The 19,508-nt window shown below is 43.7% G+C and overlaps 1 protein-coding gene across 2 annotated transcripts; it reads left to right on the forward strand.

Annotated features, from left to right (window-relative positions):
• The first annotated feature begins 1,610 nt into the window (after positions 1-1,610).
• On the forward strand, positions 1,611-14,087 carry fscn2a (fascin actin-bundling protein 2a, retinal). 2 transcript variants are annotated; one of them, XM_041957366.1, is made up of 5 exons: positions 1,611-2,505; positions 9,332-9,488; positions 9,580-9,705; positions 9,769-9,986; positions 10,620-14,087. In XM_041957366.1, the coding sequence occupies exons 1-5, from the start codon at positions 1,683-1,685 to the stop codon at positions 10,823-10,825; spliced, it is 1,530 nt and encodes a 509-aa protein (XP_041813300.1). In that variant the 5' UTR covers positions 1,611-1,682; the 3' UTR covers positions 10,826-14,087. The 2 variants fall into 2 exon arrangements, with proteins under 2 accessions (XP_041813300.1, XP_041813301.1); XM_041957367.1 differs by having other exon boundaries at positions 9,580-9,701; positions 9,819-9,986.
• The last annotated feature ends 5,421 nt before the right edge of the window (positions 14,088-19,508 follow it).

Below are 19,508 nucleotides of genomic sequence, written 5' to 3' on the forward strand. Positions count from 1 at the left end.
ATCACAAATACTCCTGGCTACATTAAAAAAGCGCTGGAGCCTCGTGGATTCAAATACCTCTTGAGTCTTGTGATTGGTTCGCTTGTCTGAGTGACGTGAGATTTTTTGTGCTTGCCCCTGCAATGTTACTGCTTCCATTCACAACACAGCCTTACTGGCACTTTCCCTGAAATGCTACAGGGTTTTGAGGTGGGAAATTTGCAAGACAGATCTTCTATCCCTGCTCCCATTCACACATGACCCCATGTAGGAACAGATCTGAATTGACTGAATATCTTAGTGCTTATAAAACTGCTTCTTTTTTAGCGTTGGGCTAATAGATGAGAGCACTTAAAGATTATTGAGTAGAAATAAAACGCCAAGGATTTTGCTTTGTGCTACAGTTTGAATCATACACTTTTGTGGTTTTGGTATTTACAACAAGTTCTCCTTGGCATTACCCTCAACATCCCCAGGAACCTAAATGAAAGAGGGTGGTAATGCTCTTACAACGGTTGATCTCAGTGCGCAGTGTGACAAAGGTCATGTGACATGGAGTCATGTCCTCTATTATCAATTGACTTATAGAATAACAAAAGTGGGTTTGGAAGAATCAGAAAGAAAGAGGTTAAGAGTCAAAAGAGGTGAAAGTGGAGCAAAGGCAAATGGGCAATGCTAGCACATTCAAATTTGTGTTATTCAAATTTCTCTTAGCTAAGCGAGACTAAAAAAATGTAAATATCTGACGACTTGAAGTAAACATAATGTCCCTTTATATCTCCTGCATGTGGCTAACTGTGGCGATAACTCTCAGAAAGAAACCTTTGTACTACATTGGGAGTTAAGACTATGCTTCTAATTCAGTCAACCATGTACATTAACCTTGGTTCAATGCAATGTGAAAGAGGCCCTTTGTGAATACAATTTTAATCTTAACATCAAGCCTTTAAAAAGCAGCATGCTTATTCGTGGATGGGAAACGTTATTCAAAAGGTGTTTATCTTTACAGGAACTGAATCAAGAAAAACTCAATCTTAGACCATATCTGTTCAAAAAGGGACTCAAAAGAGAAGGAGAAGCAGGGGAGCAACCGAAAGCACCTCTACTCTCTGGACATTTTCCAATTAGGCTGTGGCTCGGCAGCAGATCAAAGCTAGGATAATCCTTGGGCTGGATGGTGTGGCTACTAGTATGTGGACCTAAATATGAGAGTAACAACAAATACGGAGCCAGGTTGACAAATGAGTGTGTCAGTGTGAGTTACAGGGAAGGAAGACAGGGGTGGAGGATAAAAGGGGAAGATATGGAATAGATAGAGAATGAATCGCTGCTGAGTGTGAACCGGAGAAGGAGAGGGAGGAGGGGAGGTTCGCGGTTGGTGCACTGGCATGTGACGTCAGCGGCTTGTTGGATTGAGGTGCTTTGTCCTGCTGATTTTAATCCTAACTCATTAAGGAACAGAGAGCAAGTGCCTGTGCAAACCCTCTGGGGAAGAGAGAAAGTGACAGAAGGAAGGAAGGAACACTTCACAACCTACCGAGGGAGATCAGTGGAGCTAATTTACTACTTGAGAGGCAGAAGAAGAGAGAAATCAAGCATTTTATTTTTGCTTTTCAGTCTCATGCCTGCTTTTCCTCATTACCCTTTCCCTTGTTTGTCCTAAACATCTTTACTGGCAATTTTTACGTGTAGCCTGTCCAAGCATGCCCCCAAACGGAATTAACAGGGCCCTGAAGCTGCAGTTTGGCCTCATCAACTATGAGAACCGCTACCTGACGGCTGAGGCATTCGGCTTCAAGGTGAATGCCTCGGGCATCAGCTTGAAGAAGAAGCAGATTTGGACCTTAGAGCAGGACGAGCAAGATGGCCAAGTAGTGTTCCTCCGCAGCCACCTGGGACGCTATCTTGCCTCTGACAAAGATGGGAAGATCACATGTGGGGCAGAGAAGCCTGACCCTGAATGCCGTTTCCTTATTGTCCCCCAATCTGATGGTCGCTGGGCACTGCAATCAGAGCCTTACCTGCGTTACTTTGGAGGCTCGGCTGACTACCTGTCCTGCTTTGCCCAAGCCATTGGGGAACAAGAGCTTTGGGCCGTCCATTTGGCTTTACACCCACAGGCCAGCCTGCTCAGTGTAGCACGGAAGCGCTATGCCCATCTGTCTGCATCAGATGGAGAGATCTCAGTGGACAGTAACATTCCCTGGGGAGTGGACTCCCTGGTCACCTTGGTATACATGGATGGCAAGTACAGCCTGAAGACCTGTGACAGCCGTTTTCTTAGTAATGATGGCAAACTGGTGAAGGAGAACACCAATACCACTAGCTTCACACTGGAGCTGAAATCTGGGAAGCTGGCCTTTAAGGACTGTGATGGGAAATATCTGACCCCAGTGGGTCCCACAGGAACGCTGCGATCTGGCCGATGCTCCAAGCCTGGAAAAGATGAGCTGTTTGATCTTGAGGAGAGTCATCCACAAGTAGTTTTTCAGGCCGCCAACAAAAGATTTGTCTCTGTCAAGCAAGGTAATCAGCCTGTGATGCAGCCTTGAGATAAAAGCATATTTGTCATGCAATCACATCTTTCTTACGTAATGGTAACAAGCGAGAGTCTGATATTGACAAAACTGAACCGTTTCAGTGCTGCACTCGCAGTATGACATTCACAATTCAGTATCAAGCACTGAGGAACGTTAAAGCGGAAATGACTTTCATTGTTGACAGGTAAAAAAATTTGATTTGATTGTGTGCAAATACATTTGGAAGAAACTTGAATCTATTCAAAATGAGGTGAGGTAAAAGCATCTTGATGGTAATAAATGGGCATGAAATAAGTAAGTCGAAACATAGCCAGATCTACTTCTCAGAGGCTCCATTCTTAGTTCACACTTGAATGAATACAACATTATGGTTAATGCATCGCTTTTGACAAAATGACATAGCAATTTTCACCAATATGAAATGGCAATCATTGTGTAGCTGCTTTAAGTCTTTGTGCACTTCACCACAGTGTTAGTATGTGAGACGAGACCACTTTCAGATCCTTTAGAGAGCAGTGCGCGATTTTTGAGTGTAGACCCTTTTTCACTTGACTTGTTGCTAAAATATGTTTCGTATTTTGTTACTATCCTTCTCAGTTTAGGTATTGAGGTTAGCTATGAGTCTAACTTTGGCGCATGCAAAATATCTAAACAATGTAGCACAGTAGAGTACATGGCGTGCCTTTTGTCAGCTAAGAATACAGTACATTCCTGAATGGAGCTCAATTCCATTAAGGTAACCTAAAAAGCTAACCCGTCACATATATCAGCTACTGAGTGAAAGCGTTGCTTTTTTACATGCTGGATCCAGAACGGTTGACAGCCGTACTGTGGAGGTAATTGTGGTAATGGGCTTTGTCATTTCCACTGTGTGTCCATTGAAGATTAAGCAGCGTGCAAATGACTCTAGGGCAGATCTGTGCCCCATGGGTGTCAATTACCATCAATGGCCTTTAAGCCTTGCAGCTACTCACTCCTTACCATCACCCATCAACTGAATTTCTCCAAATTCTGTGAATCTATAGTCGGCCAGTGTGGCAATGGTAGCATTAAGAGCTACAGCCATGTCTTACCAGACAGATCAGTTACAAGGTCTCTTGCATGATGTGATCTGCTCTGCCCTATGCAATTAGCAATCAATGTGGGAGGACAGGAAAGCAATCCGTGTCCTGATGCAGTTTTTCAGGCTTTAAAATTCAATTAAATCAACCAACAGTTATTACAAGGCATGTTTTAGAATAAAACTCTGCATTAAAAAGGGTCACTACCCTGGCAACAGTTCAACAACCTGGCATGCCATCCTCATAATATAGGGCAAATAATTAAATAACTGTAGTGTCTGGCCTTGTGGCAGTTCCACGTTTTTTAAGGAACAAGGCACTGAAAGCTGCTTAGTGGGCCCTGCAGTGCAGATTTGCATTTCACCACTCAGGGAATTACAGCAAGCGAATGAACGGGAAGGGTGGAGGGGTGACTGTGGGGGATTAGGGTTGTAACAGGCTTAAGAGAAAGGTTGAAGGATATTTCTGTGGCATCTAATTTGAACTACAGCAGACACAGTGAAGTTATGTGTGTCTGTGTGTTCTCCCCCACCTGACACACCCCACCAGACAGAGTTAATACATGTGGATTAAGTATATAATACTTGGTTGGCTAAAAGTGAGGCACTCAGTTTTGGAGAACAGGGCGCTAACTGACCACCTGGAAAGATGGGCACAATTTTAAGCAAATTTTGGATATTTTTATGTGTTGGTTTTCGCAAATGCTGTTGTATGCAAAACCAATCACACGCATTGATTACATGGAATTTGCTTAAGAGCAAAGGCTTACTAAGCGAGGCATGGAAACATCCACAGCTTGCAGATGGCAACAAAACAGCTTATATGTGGAAAGTGATCCTCAACCAAAAATCTGTTTTCTCAGTATGAAACACTAAAGGTGAAACATGTTCAGCATGATGGCATAATGGCATGTTTTCATCGTGGGGCAAAAAGGACAAAACAGATCTCAAGACAATCCCGCAGCATATTCACCACTGAAACCTGACCAGAGCGTCTGCTTTTCTGTGATGGTGTAACAAGAGTTTTCATCATTACCCCTCGAGTCTAACAAGCGTGAGAGTTTCGGAAAACTGAAACACATTTTCATTAAATGATTAACAATGAAAAATGAAACGTTGGCAAACTTTGCAACCTCAGTGTGTTTCAAAGTCAGACTACTTTTCACAAACTGCCATCTTCTTATAGTTACAGTACATCATGATATGATAAATGTTTAAATGCCATAAATCTATTAAAGTAAAACTGAAAATTGGGTCCAAGCATCGTATTAGCATTTGCTATTGTACTTGGCCACACCGTTGCATTACATCACTAATTAGAGGCTCATCAGAGTAGCTCTGAAACAACACCATGCCAAAGCACCATACATGTGTGTGCCGCATAATGACACAGCCACTAGAGTGGGTAACAATTTTAACACTCGCTGGAACCCAGGGCTAGTATTGCACAAAATAAAGCAATGAAAATAATTTGGGATATTTGCGGAATAAACTAATGGATGAAGATGTAATGTGTTTTTTGTTGTAGGTTTTAATTAACGTGGATATATAATATTTACAGCATCAACAAATAACAATGTGCCAAATAAAATTCAGTGTGACCTGACCCAACACCTGGGGCCAGGTGTATAAACAATACGCACACAAAAAAATATGCATACCCAATTTCCCACACATAAACTGGCATTTATAGAAGAATGAGTGAGAATGTGCATACCTACTCATACTACACCAATATACACACAGTTTTCCGGAGATAGCTGTGATTAATATGATAACATGGAGACAGAGACATAATCTTACAGTAATGAATAAAAACTATTTAAATTAACAGATTGTATTATTTTTGCAGTCTACAGAGCATTCTGTCCAATCAAAGGTCATTTAGAAACTTGATTTTGAACTATTTATTAGTGATGAATTTTACTTTTTACTTACTTTTGAGCTATAATTTCTCTGTTATTAACATTTTACTTTCGTCCTGAATTGTGAAGCACTTTCTGAAGTTTGTTGCAAACTGATAACTGCCGCATATGCATATTTTTATATTTGTGTGTACTCACAGCTTCAGAAGGGAATTTTATGTAGGGAGTCTTATGTATGTCCCTCCTTGAACCGCCACCTTATTGTGGTGGAGGGGTTTGAGTACTCAGATGATCCTAGGAGCTATGTTGTCTGGGGCTTATTGCCCCTGGTAGGGTCTCCCAAGGCAAACAGGTCCTAGGTGATGGGTCAGACGAAGAGCGGTTCCATAGCCCCTATGAAAACAAATAAAACAAGGACCATTACGTCGCCCGGATTGGCGTTACCGGGGCCCCACCCTGGAGCCAGGCCTGGGGTTGGGGCTCGCAGGCGAGCGCCTGGTGGCCAGGCCTTTGCTCACGGGGCCCTGCCGGGCAAAGCCCGAAGGAGCGACTTGGGCCCGCCCTCCAGTAGGCCCATCACCCGCAGGAGGGATCAGAAGGGGCCGATGCGGTGGGAATTGGGTAGCAGTCGTGGGCGGGGGCCCCGGCGGCCCAATCCCTGGACTCAGAATCTGGCAATGGGGACATGGAATGTCACCTCGCTGGGGGGGAAGGAGCCCGAGCTAGTGCGGGAGGTTGAGCGGTACCGGCTAGAGATAGTCGGGCTCACCTCCACGCACAGCCTGGGTTCTGGAACCCAACTCCTTGAGAGAGGCTGGACTCTCTTCTACTCTGGAGTTGCCCGCGGTGAGAGGCGGCGGGCCGGTGTGGGCTTGCTTATAGCTCCCCACCTTAGCCGCCATGTGTTGGAGTTTTCCCCGGTGAACGAGAGGGTTGCTGCCCTACGACTTCGGGTTGGGGACAGGTGCCTCACTGTTGTTTCGGCCTACGGGCCGAACAGCAGTGTAGAGTACCCACCCTTCTTGGAGTCTGTGGGAGGGGTGCTGGAAAGTGCTCCGACTGGGGACTCTGTCGTTCTACTGGGGGACTTCAACGCTCACGTGGGCAGCGACAGTGTAACCTGGAGGGGAGTGATTGGGAGGAACGGCCTCCCCGATCTGAACCCGAGCGGTGTTCTGTTATTGGACTTCTGTGCTAGTCACAGTTTGTCCATAACGAACACCATGTTCAAGCATAAGAGTGTCCATCAGTGCACATGGCACCAGGACACTCTAGGCCGAAGGTCAATGATCGACTTTGTGGTCGTGTCATCTGACCTTCGGCCGTATGTCTTGGACACTCGGGTGAAGAGAGGGGCTGAGCTGTCAACTGATCACCACCTGGTGTTGAGCTGGATCCGCTGGCAGAGGAGAAAGCTGGACAGACTTGGCAGGCCCAAACGGGTAGTGAGGGTCTGTTGGGAACGTCTGGCGGAACCCTCTGTCAGAGGAGTTTTCAACTCGCACCTCCGGGAGAGCTTTGACCAAATCCCGAGGGAGGTTGGAGACATTGAGTCCGAATGGACCATGTTCTCCACCTCCATTGTTGACGCAGCTGTTCGGAGCTGTGGCCGTAAGGTCTCTGGTGCCTGCCGTGGCGGCAATCCCCAAACCCGGTGGTGGACACCAGAAGTAAGGGATGCCGTCAAGCTGAAGAAGGAGTCCTATCGAGCCTGGTTGGTTTGTGGGACTCCTGAGGCAGCTGACAGGTACCGGCAGGCCAAGCGTGCTGCGGCACGGGCAGTTGTTGAAGCAAAAACTCGGGTATGGGAAAAGTTCGGGGAGGCCATGGAGGAGGATTATCGGTCGGCCACAAAGATATTCTGGCAAACCGTCCGGCACCTCAGAAGGGGGAAGCAGTACCCTGCCAACACTGTTTACAGTGGAGGTGGGGAGCTGTTGACCTCGACTGGGGATATTGTCGGGCGGTGGAAAGAGTACTTTGAGGATCTCCTCAATCCCATTGCCACGCCTTCCGTAGAGGAAGCAGGGGCTGGGGACCCAGAGGCTGGCTCATCCATCACTCAGGCTGAGGTCACCGAGGTAGTTCGGAAGCTCCTCGGTGGCAAGGCCCCGGGGGTGGATGAGATCCGCCCTGAGTACCTCAAGTCTCTGGATGTTGTCGGGCTGTCTTGGTTGACACGCCTTTGCAACATCGCGTGGCAGTTGGGGACAGTGCCCCTGGACTGGCAGACCGGGGTGGCGGTCCCTCTATTCAAAAAGGGGGACCGGAGGGTGTGCTCCAACTACAGGGGGATCACACTCCTCAGCCTCCCTGGTAAAGTCTATTCCAGGGTACTGGAGAGGAGAATTCGGCCGATAGTCGAACCTCGGATTCAGGAGGAACAATGCGGTTTTCGTCCTGGCCGTGGAACACTGGACCAGCTCTACACCCTCCGCAGGGTGCTCGAGGGTTCATGGGAGTTTGCCCAACCAGTCCACATGTGTTTTGTGGACTTGGAGAAGGCATTCGACCGTGTCCCTCGTGGCATTCTGTGGGAGGTGCTTCGGGAGTATGGAGTCCGGGGCCCTTTGCTACGGGCCGTCCAGTCTCTGTATGACCGGAGCAGGAGCTTGGTTCGCATTGCCGGCAGTAAGTCAGACTTGTTCCCAGTGCATGTTGGACTCCGGCAGGGCTGCCCTTTGTCACCGGTTCTGTTCATTATTTTTATGGACAGAATTTCTAGGCGCAGCCAAGGGCCGGAGGGAATCTGGTTTGGGGACCACAGGATCTCATCTCTGCTTTTTGCGGATGATGTTGTCCTGTTGGCTTCTTCGAACCAGGACCTCCAGCATGTGTTGGGGCAGTTTGCAGCCGAGTGTGAAGCGGCTGGGATGAGAATCAGCACCTCCAAGTCCGAGGCCATGGTTCTCGACCGGAAAAGGGTGGCTTGTCCCCTCTGGGTTGGAAGAGAGCTCCTGCCTCAAGTGGAGGAGTTCAAGTATCTTGGGGTCTTGTTCACGAGTGAGGGAAGGATGGAGCGTGAGATTGACAGGCGGATCGGTGCGGCGGCAGCAGTAATGCGGTCGTTGTACCGGTCCGTCGTGGTGAAGAAGGAGCTGAGCCGAAAGGCAAAGCTCTCGATTTACCGGTCAATCTACGTTCCTACCCTCACCTATGGTCATGAACTTTGGGTCATGACCGAAAGAACGAGATCTCGGATACAAGCGGCTGAAATGAGTTTCCTCCGCAGGGTGGCGGGGCGCTCCCTTAGAGATAGGGTGAGGAGCTCTGTCACTCGGGAGGAGCTCAGAGTAGAGCCGCTGCTCCTCCACGTCGAGAGGAGCCAGCTGAGGTGGCTCGGGCATCTTCAACGGATGCCTCCTGGACGCCTTCCTGGGAGGGTGTTCCGGGCATGCCCCACCGGGAAGAGGCCCCGGGGAAGAGCCAGGACACGCTGGAGGGACTATGTCACTCGGCTGGCCTGGGAACGCCTCAGGGTCCCCCCGGAAGAGCTGGAGGAAGTGTCTGGGAAGAGGGAAGTCTGGGCCTCCCTGCTTAGACTGCTGCCCCCGCGACCCGGCCCCGGATAAGCGGAAGAGAATGGATGGATGGATGGAGTCTTATGTATGATCCCTGCTGCCTATGTAAGGATACAGAAACCTTGGATGAGTAATTTTAGGCAGCACAGTGTATTATGTAGTGCAACAACAGCCAAGGCATGGATGCAATCAAATGTTGGATTACTACTGTATTATGCATACAAGTCTCCTTGGTGACGCCTGAGAGAGTAAATTACATTCAGGAGGAGGTAAATGCCATTCAAGGGGATGCAACATTGTGATTCATAATTTCTGCTGAATACAGGCACAATTATCAAGGCCGTCTCTGTGTTCCCTTGTTACCAGGAGTGAGTATTTCAGCCAATCAGGATGTGGAGACAGACATGGAGACCTTTCAGATGGAGATTGATAAGGAGAGCAAGAAGTCTATGTTCAGGACCAATGGCGGATCCTACTGGACTCTAGTGACTCACGGAGAGATCCAGTCTACTGCCACAGAGGTGTAAGTAGCTTTTCCAACGCTGAAAAGAGCAGCTTTCTTCCGTGTTTTCCCATAGGTCTTACCTGAAACCCCCATATCTTTACTTTCCCAGAGAGGTCAACACAATGTTTGACATTGAGTGGCGAGGACAAAGGGTGGCACTCAAAGCAAGTAATGGAAAGTATGTGTGTACAAAGAAGAACGGGCAACTCTCAGCTGTCAGCGATACAGTGGGTAAGTGCTTTCAGGCAATCCACTTAAAGACTCGATGTCTGATTTCAAAATGCCACCACAGATAGAGTATTGTTCCCACATGCGCAATAGATGAACGGCATTTGTCCTTCATTGCAGGTGATGATGAATTATTCCTCATGAAACTCATCAACCGCCCTATACTGATCCTTAGCGGAGAGAATGGCTTTGTATGTCACCACAAGAACTCCAACACTCTGGACGCAAATCGATCTGTCTATGACATTTTTTCATTGATATTCAACGATGGCGCCTACAACGTAAAAAGTCAGTGTTGTCACAACATGTTAAATTTCCAATCCGCTCTCATTCCCAGGTCTTTAAATACCAACGTTTTGCTTTTTTTTGTCACACCTTTGCTGCCAGAAAGCCTTTCTAACATGCGATCAACGTTGTGAAGCTGTTGTAGTTTGGTTAGATTTAGTAAAAGATCATGCTTTCAGTTAAAATAATTATGTTTATGTGATGTAAGTACGTTACAGACGTTACATTATGTATGTGATGTAAGTTAAGTACGTTCTGTAAGTTCACTTACATAAGTTGAAATAAGCTTGTTGACTTTTGGTTTGACATGGACATGAACCCTGGTCTTCTGGGTAAAAGCCCTGTATTTTACCCATCCACATTCACTCTTTATACAATGTCACCTTTCTCTGATTATCTAAAATGGTCACAGATGGGTTTACATTGAGTTAGTTGAAAGCCTGACGTGTCTCATACAGATGGTAAAGGATACCTTTGTGCATCTGTGTGAAACAAATGTTGGTATCTGACGATTTGGGAATGAGAGCAATCTGAAATTTCTGCATAACAATCAATATTTCTGTATCCTGTTTTAATAGCAATGGATGTTAATTTAAACAAATGGCTAAAATCTAATCCACTGATATCCTTCTGCAGGTGTGAATGGAAAGTTCTGGTATGTCTCTAGCAGTGGCCTGGTGTGCTCAGATGGAGAAAAACCAGAGGATTTTTTCCTTGAGTTCCTGGAACATGGACGCATCGCCATCAAGGGCTCCAACGGCAAGTACCTTCGTGGAGACCAGGGGGGTACCCTTATGGGTGACGGTACAACGGCTGATGCATCTTCTCTTTGGGAGTACTGATCCCTTTCAATCAGGGTCCTCAAATAGAAGCAAGAAGGCAGGGTGCAGGACCGGCTTCCATCAGCTCAAATGAAGCGAACTGACTGGGCAACATTTTCCTGCTTGTTTTTATACTAGCTTCCAGGTGCCCGATACCATGTTCTGTTTTGTTTTGTTTTGTTTTTTTTAATTGGGAAGAAGTGAACACTTTAGGGAGATACTGTATGTGTGTTTTTTTCTTAAATATGTCAAATGTTTTGTCTTTCAAATGACAATGCCAACATCAGACAACACATCCATCGTGAAAATGTGCAATTTCACAAATACGGATTAAGACAGTAGCTGTTCCAATCTTTCAGACATACTGTATTCAACATAGCTATTGTACCAAATATCTTTGAGGGCAGCCACACTGATCAGTCACTGAACTGTCAGAAATAGAAAACAAAAGCCCCTTTCACACGTGAAGTCTATCCCCCGTAAATTTCCTGCATGTGTGAATGGAAGCAAGGATCACTACTGTCACCATAAACATTTTAGGGAAAATGCCAGTACTGCTGTGTTATGAATGAAAGCAGTAACATTGCGGGGACAAGCACATAAAAGGTTACATCTGTCTGACGAAAGGCACTTTCACTCTGAGACGCTCCAACGTTCGATACTTTCAGTGTATTGAATGCATTATTCTGATTCAAGTATATCATAAAAAAGATTATTTGTCTCACAAACTTATTTTATATTAAATACATTACAAGAGCAATGGACAAAAACAACCCCTCGCCCACCATGTTCCTGAAAATAATAAGGGACGTCTTCCGCCGAGTAAATGTACATCCAGCCTTAACCCTTCTTCTTCTTCTGCTGGGTTTCAAGTGGTTGGCATCCAAAAGCTTGGCATTACCGCCATCTGCTGGACTCTCCCATGTCGCATCTATTCTGGCATTGCAATGTGTGAAAAGATGTTCCTGAATGCAGCTGCATTTGTGAATAGTGAAAATGACTGGCGGTGCCTAAAAGATTATCCCATTCACTAGGAACTATGTGTGAAAGAGGCTAAAGAGTGTTTCTGCATTTGACACATTTTCTGTTATCCCATTCAGAAAGCGGGGCCATGAATGGCAACAAAAGGAGCTTTTAGTCCTTTGTTTGCTGCTAAACTCCACTTGCTAAATAGAACAAATATCTCCAAAATCTGAGAAGATCTCTTCCAATTTGTCTGTTAATCAGAAGGGAAACAAATCTGGCAGTGAAGGACGGCTCAGTCCTGAAAAACATTCACACACTCTAACTGCAAATCATTGAAAAACAAACACAGACAACGATGGATCAGTGTGGCTGCATCTTTTGGTTTCTTTATTAAAAAAAGGATATTCATTTATAGACACAAAATTAACTTCATTTGGTTTAGATGGCCATACTATAGTCATCTACCTTTTTCTGGATATTACTTCTGTAACATCTGTCAACAGTCCCACCACGTTTGTTTACGGCTTTTAAATGATTTCAATGCTTCGACATGTTCTATAAGAACAGTCAGTGATGTCACTCTAAGCACTAAGGTAATGCACCATTGTCCTAAAAGACATGAATGGCTGCTGCCAATGGTGTTTTCATTCATCTTAATAGGCCATTTAGAGCTTCCATAAAAGCGCAATATGAAGCAAATGAAGTGGACTGGAGCGAATAGACCGTACTGTCTCAGGCACCTCTGCAATGCTGAGCAAAGAGGACACATTTCAGCATCACTGTAAACACTGTAATAAATTTTTTGATATAGATGTGTACACATATAGTATTTCAGTGATCAGACAGTTGTTCAGGATCAGTAGAAATGTCATTTATCTATATCAGGGACATGTGAGAAAGGGGAAGCATATATGAAGCATTTAATGAACAATACATCATTTTAATGTACCAGGTGTGAACTCAGAAAGTGCTTTTTTTGGTGTTCTGCCTAGGGGCCTTAAACCATACTGCACTCGATATCCCTTTATACCCTGTTCTCATGTTCAGAGTTGGGTGGTAAGATTAAAAAATATAATGGGCAACAGATATCTTAACAAATTACTTACTGGAATACTTGTAAGTGAAACAAGAAAAATCATTATGCCACTGTAGCAGCGATGTCCCACAAAACATCATGCACGTGCAAATACAAATGTTAAAGCAACATTATGTAAGAATTGGTCCTTTTTGGCCCTACAGTTTCTTAGTGCAATTCACTTATACACCACTGTGGTAAATATGGGCAGCTGTGCGTGCATTTGTTACAATTAGGCCACATTATGTCAGAAACCAGCGAGTTGACCACTTTGCAAACACAGCCTCCTACAAACTCCGTACATCACCGAGAGTTGAGGCAGCGCAGCCAGAGGACATCAGAGGCAAAACCAGAAAGTGTTTTCTCCATAAAACATAAGCCGGTTTCACCAAAATCTGGGACATATTTGGGGGTATGTGATGTAGTGCTGTAAAGCGTTACGCACTTCCTGCAAGAGATCGTACCCAATCACACGTTCTATAGTGCAAGAATAGGTGTTGAGGGCTCAGACTGGCAACGACAGAGGCACCATTCTTCCTATTAAGAGTCAGTGTACCATCAAAATGATCCTGAAGCTATTATTTTAAGGTTTGGGTTACATAATGTTGCTTTAAAATAATGCTTGTTTTCCATCTATTTGCCCAGTTTGCTGACACATTGGGCAAATGTGTCAGCAAACTGCTCCTTCAGACAGCTTTGGAGTTGTTTGAAAACATGTTACAGAGCGGGGCAATTTGCCTCTGCTCTGCCTCCAGTCTTTCTGCACTGCTAGGCAAAGAACTTCACACTGAAACTCATATGAATCTTCTCATCTTACTTTGGACGTGACAGCAAACAACTGTATTTCACAAAATGCTGGAGTGTTCCGCTAAGTAATCAACCCAACACTGCTTTTGTAAAATGTGATCAGTAGCCTCTAGCACAGCCCTTTAAGGGAGACCTTTGTATTGATTGTAGACTCTTGACACTCATTAAATCCCTAATGGCACAAGCTGCCCAGATTTTATTGGCCCAGATGTTGGTGTGCAGCACAGAGGACAACCCAAACCTGTATACAGTTTATCCTGTAGATTTTTGTCAGTTATATCCCAGGAAGAAATAAAATCTGCAGTAGTTCAAGAGTAATATCTAAAGCAACGGTTTTGTGATGTGTGTAACTTGCAATTAATAGAGAAGCATTTTAGAAAGCAAGGTCTAAAAGGCTTGGTCACCTATGCATCCTGCATCAGCTCTATAGAGAGCCTCCAGCCAGAATGTATTCAACATATATAGATGTTTTACTATCTTTGTTTTCTGATATGATTTTTGAAAATGTTGATGACAATAAAAACTTGACAATATCTTTGTTGACTTTGCTACGATTGTATGCCAGTGAAACTGTGAGAGAAATTTGTGATTCAGTGGTTCAGATGGTAGAGGGTGTTGGCCAATGATTGCTGGTGATTGGAATCCTGGTTCCTACTCTCTACATAAGTGTGCTTGAGCAAGACACTGTATCCAAAATTGTCAAAAGAGTTTGAATTGATATTGAATTCAATGTATTATTGCTATCACTGATGTTTTCAGTTCAGTTACCCAAGACATGGAGCACAGATGACCCAATGATGATGATGATGATGATGACTTGCATGGCAGATATTCTGACTAATAACATTAACAATGGCTCTGTTCTACGTAAGTGTCCCTGTAAGCCATAAGGGTTTTTCCATCCACCTGTTTTTAGGCATATTTTGAATTTGCGCAATTTAAAAAAAAATGCTGGAAAACACTGGAAATTTGGAAAAAACTTCACCTGGTAGAGTCGCACTATGTATTAAGGCTAAGTCATTGCCACAGTGGCCTAGGTTAGATTACAGGCGAGGGACCTTTGCTGCATGTCATCCCTTCTCTCTTTCTCCCCTGCCTTTCCTGTCTCTCTCCAGCTGTCACTATCTAAAATAGGTGGAAAAGTTGATGTATCGATAAACAAGCCAAGTACAGTGGAAACGGACTTAATCTGGAATTAATCATGATGTACATGAAGCACATGATTTGTCACATGAGCCACCGCTCTGCTGCAGGAACGAAATATTGTGTAACCAAAACATCAGATCTGTGTGGACAGATGAGGAGACTGTAACAGTCCTCAAATTAACACATGAAACAAACACAACAGCCATATTTCCATCATGTTTTCGAGATGGTTTTCTACTATCTGAGCTTCAACTTGTGCTCTTTTAATGGCGCCATCTTGTAGCGTCACATCTGTTTACCTCAAAGTGCTCAACTCCTACTATTTGTAGAACCGTAGTGGATGGAAACACGTTACTTCACATTACACCTACACAACATTTGGATGGATACCTGACCATGACAGTGTGGCAGTCAGGCAGCGTGTACAATACCAAGACCCTGACACTGAAATAGCTACAATGACTTCAGCCACCATTCTTATTATGAAATTTCCTGTACTTTTCCTACTGCGTGTGAAAAGGGTCTATTATAGTTAGGGCTCAGTAATATGACAGTAAATGTGATACTGACAATATAAGTTTATCCCACGCTGCCAACTTTGACACAGAAAGAAAAGCAGTATAATTAATAACTGATGACTAATGATGACAATATTCAATCTAGGTGTGCTAGCCCCAGGGTCAGGATAGTATATCATTAACACTGTCAGTGACTGCTATTATGAGTAACAATGTCTGCTGAAAAAGGCAGGTGAGCCCAGTAAAGAAAAAAACAAAAACAAAACATCAGTATATGGCCTAATTAAAAAAAGATGGTAACTGTTGTGACCAAAATGCTCAAATGTACCCTTGCCAGGTATTCGGCTGGTGAATTTTAATGTCCTAACACAGAACACGTTTCAACCTTGTCAGCACTCATTAGAAATAAATAACAGTTTATTTCCCATTCACTACACTGGGTGGCAGTGTGCACCTCTCTTAGTTCAGTCTCTGTCACAGTAACAACCAGTGACAAGTCCTGTGAAAGCAGCATATCCTGCTGCTATGACGACAAACATCTGTTAGCAATCCACCACACTGCAGCCGACCCCCTCGCATCTGCTAACGCTTTCAACATCTTCATCTTTTAAACTGGAGCCGGCATCAGCTGTCACTTGCAGAACACTATGCCCTTAAGAAAACAAGACACGATGTCACAACATGCATAGGAAGCCTTTGAGATTCCCCAGTGGTTTCACAGTGTTTCTATTTATCCACAACAAAGAACAGAATATTTTTCTATTTCATTTGTCTCTATTTAAACACGCACACATACACTCACTCTCACATGCACCCACAGTAAAAAATTTCTCAAGGCCAGCACATTTTACTTGGACACTTTGCCTCCTCTTTTTAATTACATGATTGCACTGACAAACTTTTCTTTGAGAGTCACAGTCCATAAATGCCCTGCTCACTAGCCCTGATAATTACACACTACTCACTGAACTGGAGATGTTTTAATGGATTAACTTGCCTTTAACGTGACACAGACCCTGCCTGTGGCGAAGCATTTTAATTGTGCAATCCCTGCGATGAGAATGGGAGCGCCAAAAGATTTTGTCATTTGTGAACAAAGTCTAGAAGAACGCTGAAATTAAATTAAATGTTTTCGTTTCAAAGAACCAACCTTTCTGCCCCGAGTTTCTGTTGTGTGTTTAAACAAGAAAGCTATAGAGCTCAAGTGAGAATGGGTGGCTGGAGGTCAATATGTATTACTGGCACTGTTTTCCTCCTCTGTGTGCTGTACTGCAACACTAGGTTTGCAAACAATACCAACATTTTTGCAAGGATTATCAGACACATTTTTTGATTAAATCCTCTAAGGAGGTTATCTTAAAAAACACAAATATTAGACAGAAGTCCAGTTGTGATTTATTTTGGATTAAAGGAAAACGCTTGTTTTAAACAGGTGGCTAGACACCCTAAGCTTGTATGCAAATCATGTTTAAATAAAGTTCAGCCAACTCCTTCCAGTCGCAACATTCCAGTAAAACACACACAATGAGCAAATACACACATAACACAGTGTAAACACAAGCATCAGTGTAGATGCTTTGTGGAAGTAGATTGCTTTTGCTTTTGATATCTTTGAATATGACATCCTCTTTGGGGGGAGAGGTGATGAAGCCAAAATTAAAGCCCTAAAACCAGGAAAGCCAACAGCTTTGATGGTCTATGTTTAATCTCTATAAACTGATATTTGCATATGAATGGAAAATCTGCAGGAAAGGGGCAAGATTTTAGTATCTGCAGCACTCTGGTTTCTCCTTGCAGTCTGATCAGTATTAACCAGTTATGTTTGAGCAGGCTTTGGTTGCATGCAGGTAAACAGTCAGTGTGGAGAAAAAATAGAGACGGAATACATTGGCTGGAATGCAATCTCAGATTATCACCTTGCGACAATTTAGCTTTTTAAAATGTATCTGCATTAATAACCAGATATCAGTTTATAGATATTAGACGAAATGTCATCTTGGTGCCTCAAGTCCACAGAAACACAACACACAATTGATGCAGCCCTGAAATAGACCAATTTACACTTTTAATTAGGATCCAAGAAGTGCAAGAGCAATACAATTCTCAAACACCTAAAAGCCAATGAGCCCAGCTCCTACCATTACACAGCTGCAGAGAGAAGAAAATGGAGACAACTCCTTTCAGTGAGATGGTCATGAGGCTCAGCTCATCGACAGTCAATGACCACAACCTGGCCATTGAGACTGGTGGGCACAGATAAACCTGGCAACTCAGAGTAACTTCTGCCAACAACAAAAGGAACAATGCCAGAGTGACACACCAGTTTCCTGAGTAAAGACAGAAAACTGGACAGGAAAAAGAGCTGGTTCTGTTATCAGAACCAAGGAGAGGTTCATTTCTCATGTCTGCCTTTCTTACCTTTGACCGTCTGACACTCAGTAGGCTCATCACGCTGCTCACACATCTTCATACTGTCTTCCACAGTTTGGATATAATGTGGCTTAGTCAATGTCTGCTGCATTCCTCCGATGAATCTGCAAAAACAGAATAGATTCAGTGATCCACAAAATGCATCAGAAGATAATTTGCTTTGCACTAGTTCAACCATACCACATATCGCATTATGTGCATGACACCTATGTGCTGATGGATGGCATGGATGGTAGAAGGAAGGTGCGAATTTTTCAAAAAGCTCTCAAAAAGTTCAAACTAGGGGCTGTGCCAGAGCAGAGGTGAGCCGCTGACTGACTTGTATGTTACTTAACACAAAGCAAAACCAATCTAATGACCCCTCGGTGGAAATTATGCAGGTGAAAAATGTGTGATTCAAATTTAAGAGACAGGCATGGCAATTCTTATTCATCTTGCTATCATCACAAGCCAGCAGTAGGGATGTGTGGTCACACCAAACATGAAGCATTTTAGCTCTAATATTCTAAACTAAAATGCTTGTTAATTTAAAGTGATGCAAAGCTTTTTCCATTAAAAGTTTACTGACCAAAGCCTGCAAAATAAAGTGCTAAAAAGACAGATGTTCTCAGTGAAAACCTTTAAAAAGATGAAATAATTAACTGAGCCACAGCAACACTGGCACATCAAAGCATTGCTGCTTTCCACCTAAGATGACATTTCAGTAATTCTAGTGAAGAATTTGCAAATTAACACAGGTTCACAGGTGCAGGCTACATTTGTGAAACTGTTGGATTGAATTAGTCATTCCATTTTTTCAATGCAAGACATAATCTGTGCAATGTAGTCTCTGTAACATGTAACAGACGATGAGGATCAGGGACATAATCTGTTTTGAACACTAATTACGTCTGCTGTTCAACTGGGCGATAATCAAATGCAGCTCTTCTCCTCCCTATAAAAACATGTCTGTCTTGAAATTGTGCAAAAGTCTGGTACGAAATCAATACTGTAACTTTTCCATGAAGCACATGTCGCGTGTGATCTGTCTTTTTTGCAGCAAACTAAAAATATACAAAACCATCATTGTCTGTGCATGTGAGACATCAATCTCTGTTGGTTAAATGATAATCAGGAGCTTAAATTACGTTGCAATGAAATGGATATCGTATCAATGATGATAAGGTAATTTTTTAATCTGTCCTGCAAAGACACCATCTCATTAAACAGAGCCATTCAATAACAGAACTGACGTTACTCTGATAAAAGACTGTCCACTCAATAATCATGATGGATTGTCCCAAAGATAGCATCTGCATACCACAGAGGTGTCACCTTCATGAAGTCATAATTAATTTGCCAATGGGCTCTGAACTAAATGGAGAAATTAAATAAATTTAGTTTCTAAGCACAGTCTATTTAATGCAATCAACTGCTCTGACTTTCCTACACGCGTTTCAGCAGAAAGAACTGAAAGGCAGCTCAGCTACAAGTAGTTTTGATGCCTCTGAAAATTGCAGCGCTCTGGAAGAACCTACATTCGACAAATCCATCTTTCCCTCTCCTTGATGTCGGGTGTAAATGTGTAAAATTAGGCTTTTTATGAAAAGCGGCCACAATCAATTCTACCTTTGTCCGCATGTTTTTTTTTTTTGTTTGTTTTTTTCCGATTGAAAACGTTTAGGAAGGCTGTCAAGGCAACAATCATTTTGTCAAATGAATAAGTCAAGATGCAGTTTTAGGCACCAGCAGGTGTGTGTGCTACAGCAAGTGGCTTCATACT

This window comes from Chelmon rostratus, chromosome 17 (genome assembly GCF_017976325.1).
Source record: "Chelmon rostratus isolate fCheRos1 chromosome 17, fCheRos1.pri, whole genome shotgun sequence".
In the NCBI taxonomy this organism is placed as follows: domain Eukaryota; kingdom Metazoa; phylum Chordata; class Actinopteri; order Chaetodontiformes; family Chaetodontidae; genus Chelmon; species Chelmon rostratus.

Coding starts and splice junctions, on each gene's coding strand:
- fscn2a (XM_041957366.1), top strand. CDS start 1,683: ATGCCCCCAAACGGAATTAACAGGGCCCTGAAGCTGCAGTTTGGCCTC. Junction 2,506..9,331: donor ATTTGTCTCTGTCAAGCAAG/GTAATCAGCCTG, acceptor CCTTGTTACCAG/GAGTGAGTATTTCAGCCAAT. Junction 9,706..9,768: donor GTCAGCGATACAGTGGGTAA/GTGCTTTCAGGC, acceptor CCACAGATAGAG/TATTGTTCCCACATGCGCAA.